This window comes from Pecten maximus, unplaced genomic scaffold (genome assembly GCF_902652985.1).
Source record: "Pecten maximus unplaced genomic scaffold, xPecMax1.1, whole genome shotgun sequence".
Taxonomy (NCBI): Eukaryota; Metazoa; Mollusca; class Bivalvia; order Pectinida; family Pectinidae; genus Pecten; species Pecten maximus.
Genome location: NW_022982482.1, coordinates 9,546 through 16,704, shown reverse-complemented (window position 1 = coordinate 16,704; position 7,159 = coordinate 9,546). Strand labels below are relative to the sequence as shown.

The window sequence follows — 7,159 nt, the reverse complement described above, 5'->3', positions numbered from 1 at the left end:
CCAGCGATTTTCTGAAAATCTGCTGCTTTGCAGACCTATAACTGCTGTTTTATTGTGGGCCGCAGGTGTGCCCTTTTATCAAACTTTGAAAAATAATGTATCATGCTGTAATTATTTTATGGTATCAGTTTGGTAGAAGGGCACGCCTGCGGCCACATCGTTTTTTCACTTTTTGTGTGAAAAATACGATGCGGACGGTACTCGGGGTATTTATAATACCATGATCGGTTTACTAGAAATCCGGACTGTAAAATAGAAAATAATATATAATTATTTATATACATGTCAGATATAAAAATTATTAAGAATATTGTTTTCACAATCATAAAAACCAATTTCCATGCAAAAATAAACTATATAACGCATGTAGGCAATTAAATGAATTGTATAAATTTCGTGGCTAGTCCGGATATTCTGAAATCATTCCGGCTTCAAATTATTAGACAGAGCTTGTCGTTTGTTTACATATTGACGATGAAGTTTTGACGTGTGCTTTCGCTTGTCTGTCTACGATCTTCTTCACGTTTACGTATATACCAACAATGAAAAATGAGCTGATTTAGCAGATGTGAAGCAGGGTGCAGGTATGTTCTTATTTTGTGTTTGTAGTAACCTGAGTTACAGACTTCGCGCGAAGGAAGACTTGGACAGGAGAAGGCTCACCGTGAGGGGCCGGTCTGTTCAGGTTGTTTATGATCGTAGTAGCTACTGTAGCCTATTATCAGTTACATATACAAACAAACGATATGCCGTAAAGAAATACTTAGTAATACTTATAAAAACATTTAGCTGAAAAGTTTGATAAGTTCACGAAAATGTGTCGTCTGCCCGCAGTCAGATCATTTCAATCACTAGGCTATGAGTATGACACTAACAAACGGCAAACTTCTTCCTCGATCCCGACTTTGTAAAACATCTCAAGTTACTGAAATATATGTATTTCCATACCCTTTACTATGAAGAAAACACACAGCATATTTTCTAATTATTTTCACTGTACTATTTGTGAAAAAGAAAACTCTCCAAAATAAAAACTTGGGATTAGATTAAGTAAAACATATTTCTTCGAAACCGGAAGTTAGTCAGCGTAGCACATTGGTGTACGAGTCGGCTCGCAATAGCAAAGGTCTTAAGTTCGATGCCGGTTGAATGTAGCCTTTTTTTTTTTAATTTTTATTATGATTTTTTTTTTATCTTTTCAATGTTTTGATTAAAATTTTCAATTATTCATTCAAGTAAAATAGACAGAAAAAAAACGTGGAGAATCTACTTTACATACCAAAGAAAAACCCCTGAACAAACAACAAATTATTCTGCAGTACACAATCAGATAAAGCAAAGTATCATTTGGAACTTAATTAATATATAGTTTATACTAAATCAAAATCTCAATCTCTTCTTACTTCATCATTTACTTTGACCTTTATGACTGGAATTCAGATAATAATTAAGGTACAGGTTTCTATTGCATTATTTAGGTAAATGTTTCATACAACCTGGTTATACATAGAGGGATCATTTCCTACAATTTGTCATTAAACCTTATTGGAATATCCATGAAACAAGATTACATGTTCAAATTTAGTCTCTTACCAGTTAGATTAATATTTCATTACTGTATCAATCATGTGAGCAATTGACATAAACATGGTCCATGTTTCTTTGACCCCAACACCAGACATAAGACATTTTGACAAGCAGACATAATGTAAAAAAACAAACAGATAAACACCTGTCTGTCAAAATACTCGTCAAGTATGTATATGACAAGCATTTTGTTGTAATTTTTACTTAATTGATGCATAGATTTGTAGTCAGATATTAAATATGATGATAAAATATGTATTAAATATCTTTATCCAAATAAATGTATCAATATTATCTATTTTAGTAGATGTTTCTGTATTTCATATAGATATCTTTATTTCCTGAACAACTAGAAATGTCTCTGTTTGCAAATACACATATCTGTTATTCATTTTTTATTCAAATGCTGATAACTAGTCAAACTACTGAAATCTCTATTCCAATAAAGAGAAAGATTTCTCTATTTTCTTCTAAATACAGATACCTCTTCAAGTCATACCGATATGCTATTTCAAATAAACAAATATTTAATTAAGATACAGATATCTTTCTGTCTGGTGTTGGACTGAAAAGAAAAGGCAGACTTATTTATATGTATTACAGTATTTATATTATTGACATGTACATACAAATATTTGATAAAGCTGAGTAAACTAAAGTACAAACTTGTTTCTTTCAGAAATGCCTGGGGCTGGTCCCAAGAGTTACCCTTGCATTTTGTGCAATAAAAGGACAAAGCCTGGGGATCGGCGACCTGTTTCTTCAAATAGAAAGTATACAGATTTCCTTAAAAAGAACTACCTTGTAGAGGTTACACTAGATGATGTTTCTTGTAGCAAGTGTTACAGAAAATACACCAGATCTGTTTCCCTATCTGATAACAGCAACATTTCAAGTCAGTTTCCATCACAGCATGAGGGTCAAGACCCAACCTATCAACCACCAAAGAAACGTAAAACAATGCAAACGTTACAGAGTCCTAAAAACATTATTTTACCTATTGCTGCATCAGGAAATAGTCATTCAACTTGCGTTGTATGTAAAAGAAGGGGACCAAAGTTAGTGACTGTATCTCTAGAATCACGTTATAGACTTTTCGTGGAGAAAGGACACCTTATCATTTCTGGAACAAGATGCTGTCCCAATCATCTTAATTCTGATGGCTACTTTTCAACAGAAGCAAAAGGTGTAATCAAAGATGCTGACAATGCAAAATCTTGCTTTAATCGTACTGAGATTTTCAGTTTGATTGACAATGTTCGTGCCATAGCAATAAGAAATGAACAGAAGAGGATTGACTTTGATGACCCAAATTCTTTAACTGATGGGGACTACGTTAGCCTGACTGGCCTATCTAAAAATGACTTTGAGGATCTAAGCCAGTATATCTCTACCGTGAAGTCATCTAAGAATAGGACAAGCCGAACCTGCCTATCAGTACTGCTAGTCAAACTTCGCACAGGATTATCCAATAGACTGATGTCAACCATGTTTAACATTGGGAAATCAGCGATAAGACGGGCCATACATTCAGCACGAGAGGCACTGTGTGTTAATTTTGTACCAAAATTTCTTGGATTCCAGCACATATCCAGAGAAAAGGTTATCAGTAAACATACCCGTCCATTAGCACAAGAGCTATTTGGAAATTTTAGCAATCCTCCAGCTATCTTAGTAATAGATGGAACATATATATACATCCAGAAGAGTGGGAACTTCCAGTTTCAGCGGCGTAGTTACAACACTTATAAGAACCGACCTCTAGTCAAGCCAATGGTGTATGTGACTACAACAGGCTATATTGTGTCTGTCATGGGTCCTTATTTATCTGATTCCAAGAATAATGATGCTGGGATTATTAAACATGCAGTACAAGGAAATATGGAAAACATGATGAACTGGTTAACAGAAGAAGACATCATTGTTGTTGACAGAGGATTCAGAGATGCAGTAGAAATGCTTCAAGACCTAGGAATTAAGTCTGAGATGCCAGTGTTTTTACCTAAAGGTCAAAAGCAGTATACTACAGTAGAGGCAAACACATCACGGCTTGTCACAAAGGTACGTTGGGTGGTAGAGTCTGTGAACGGCCGGATTAAACAATGGAAATATCTTTCCAACATTGTACCCAACACACAGATTCCCTATATTGGAGACTTTGTCCGCATAGTTGCAGCGTTATGCAATAAGTACAGACCTCCATTGAACAGTGCAGACCATGATGCTGATCAGATCCTAGCTGCTAAAATGAGAGTACTGGCAAAGGACAAGAACAGTTTGCAGGAACGAGTTAGAGAAGAAAGTCTAGACAGAAGAACAGCATCATGGAAAAGATTAGAGGCAGATGATGCAGTGGTTGATTTCCCTTCCTTATCTGAGGATGACCTGCGTAACATCACTTTGGGTGTTTACCAGCTAAAGATGGCCCGCAGCTACACCCATGAACACTTAGAAAATGGTGATTATACATTAATGGTTGATGAGAGTATCTCCGGTATCATTCGTGTGTCTATTCAAAGTCGTCACATCTCTGCCAAAAAATATTTGCTGTGGGTTGAGTATGACCAGGTACTTGTTAAGTCTTGGTATTGCCAATGTCGAGCTGGATCACGTGTTGTTGGAGCTTGTGCCCATGTATCTTCTGTACTGTGGTATCTCGGGTATGCTAGACACCTTGATAAAATCTCTGGGGTGAGAAATTGGACAGAATTTCTTGCTGATGCTGCAGTCCCTGTTCTGATGGATGATTCTGATGGAGAAAGTGAACCAGAGGAGTGAACTGACTGATTTACATCTAGTTTTGTGACACCAGTATATTAGATTGAAGTTGAAATGTAGACCGGTCATGTATAAAGAAATATGTTATATATCAATGTCCTTAAACTAATCAAAAAAATTGAAAGACTCTTCTTTGTTCATGTTATATACTAGTTGTAATTTGTAACATCTCTGTGGAAACCCTCAGCTTTATAATTTGAAAAATCTGTCACATCCGTCTCCATTCAGATAATGTTTGATATGTTATCAAATATCATACTAGAATATCTATATCTCAGGAGATGAACTTTATAATCTTTATAAAAGCATGCATGTGTTATTTAGAATTGAGTACCAAGAATTTATTACTATTTCGCATGTTCTTTATTTAGATCTACAAGGGTATTAATCATTTTGTCAAAGCGAAATGATGTAGCTATGTTCAAGTGATATGTAAATAGTTAAATTAGACATTATGTATTAAATAATATAATTTCCACAGGTTTTCTTGTCATAATATTGCTACTGTTCGCTTAAAATGCATGTACCAGATAGTTTATATAGGGTTTAAACACTAGATTATGGAGCAGTGTGTGTGTTCATATGTTAGTGTTTGGTGCACAAGAGTAAATCAATCTGATACAGTGTATTTGTTTATTTGAAAGTGCAAAGACTATGTAAAAATGGTTTTAACTATGTATGTCAGATGTGTAAGTAGTAATTGGAGAGTCTAAAAATTGAGAATGAGTACTGTAAAGATGACAGGGATTCATATACCTTTATACCAGTACTGTTTTATTATAACACTAAAGCTTGATACTGTCACATCCTATCAATGAATAATTTTGTTTAGTATGAGTGAATGTGAAGGACTCTATTATTATGGTATTAGTGAATGTGAAGGACTGTTATTATAGTATGTGTGAATGTGAAGGACTCTTTTGTTATATTATGAGTGAATGTGAAGGACTCTATTATTATAGTATGTGTGAATGTGAAGGACTCTTTTGTTATATTATGAGTCAATGTGAAGGACTCTATTATTATAGTATTGGTGAATGTGAAGGACTCTATTATTATATTATGAGTGAATGTGAATGGCTCTATTATTATATTATGAGTGAATGTGAAGGACTCTTTTGTTACATTATGAGTGAATGTGATCTAGATTTGTTATAGTGATGTTTCTGTGGTATTGGATAGAATGAAATATTTATACTAAGTGTTTTATAGACAGTTACGGTCTCAAATTAAAATGTTTGTGTAATGTTGTATAACTTGTTTGTAATATTTCTTTTCTCTTTCATAATGCAAAGTTCATTCAAGCTCAGTTGTGCATGCAACAGGTAATGGTAAAATACAGTTAAATTAAATGTATACATAAAAATATGTTTCATCCAACATTGTTGGTGTTCAGCAGGTTGAACAAACTTTGCATTTTAATTCACATGGAACTGATCAGGCTGTGTATTGAAACAGTACATGTATTTCTGCTGTCACAGATAAACTAGTAGCAGAATTAAAGCAAAGAGGGTTAATTTCAACAATTAATATTTCAAACATGGGTCATACATTGAACCTGATTTCTGTATTTGGTGGTAACATATCTGCCAGTCTGTTCTAAAAGAATGATAAATCCACAGTTATCATAAAAAAGCACACTGCGTATTGCTTAAGCAACACATGTCCCCTAAGGCTCTTCTAGAAACAGTAACAGTGACCTTGATACAAAAGCTCTGGAATTGAAATTGGATGATACATTATGGTTTCATATATCACTGTGTGAAGTTTGATCAAAATCCCTAAAGGAGTGAAGTCACTAGAGTGCTGACTGACTTTAGCATTATGACATATACAGTTGAATACATATATGCATGTCTGTATAAGATGGGCTGACAGAAAATCTAGTCTCCCAGGTTTCTCTGGTAGGGTTTATACTTTTAATTAAGCTGTATTATGGATAAGGATAATAAGGGTATTAACAAAGAGATCATAGTTAGTCAAATTAAGATTCTTGTAACATTCAAACATTTATCTCTCCATTTCATTGAAATTTTCTTGCTGTTGCTATGGAGAAAAAATGGTTGCTATGTACATGTATTACATGTACAAGGGTAAAAACTAGATCTAGGTAACCTATACATGACATTAAAGTTTACAATAGAATTAAATATAACAATATTTTCAAGTTTAAACATTGATTGACAAACTTTAAGTTATAAGATTAAAGAAAAAATAGAATTTCACCATTAAATTGAGCAAATATAATAGGTGCGTTACCAGGCCTGTTGCTAGGCAACCTTATGTCAGAATTCTTAGAAACTCCATATTTTATAAATTTCATATGTCATTGTTAGTCTGGTATGTAATTCAATTAAATCAAAGATGGGGCCAAAAATGACCCTAAATGCACCTACTCCTTTGGTCAGAAACATCTTTGGCAGAAGGGGATCAGATTTTGCATAAATGGTGACTCTGACCCCCAAGGGGCCTGAGGGGCGGGGCCCAATAGGGGAAATTTAGGCAATTACTTTAAATCACTACTTGTCATAACATTATGAATGGATTTGAACCCAATTTGGTCAAAAACATTCTTGGGGGAAGGGGAACGGATTTTGCATAAATGGTGACTCTGACCCCCAAGGGGCCTGAGGGGCGGGGCCTAAGAGGCCCAAGGGTCTTTCCCCACCCTAAGGGACTTAGTTTCTTCAACACAATTAGGTTGTAAAAATAATCCATAGGGTCTTTCAGTCCCTTAGAGAGTATGTGTATGAACAACATGAACATTATTTTGACATTTGGTCAAATCCAACCA

General features: G+C 34.6%; 1 protein-coding gene across 1 annotated transcript; it reads left to right on the top strand.

The window, feature by feature from the left end:
- The first annotated feature begins 469 nt into the window (after positions 1-469).
- LOC117320516 lies at positions 470-6,436 on the top strand. The gene is made up of 2 exons (XM_033875093.1): positions 470-584; positions 2,267-6,436. The coding sequence occupies exon 2, from the start codon at positions 2,269-2,271 to the stop codon at positions 4,363-4,365; it is 2,097 nt and encodes a 698-aa protein (XP_033730984.1). The 5' UTR covers positions 470-584; positions 2,267-2,268; the 3' UTR covers positions 4,366-6,436.
- Positions 6,437-7,159: the final 723 nt, after the last annotated feature.

What these genes read in the sequence shown, in the direction of transcription:
- LOC117320516 (XM_033875093.1), top strand. Translation starts at nt 2,269, where the DNA reads ATGCCTGGGGCTGGTCCCAAGAGTTACCCTTGCATTTTGTGCAATAAA.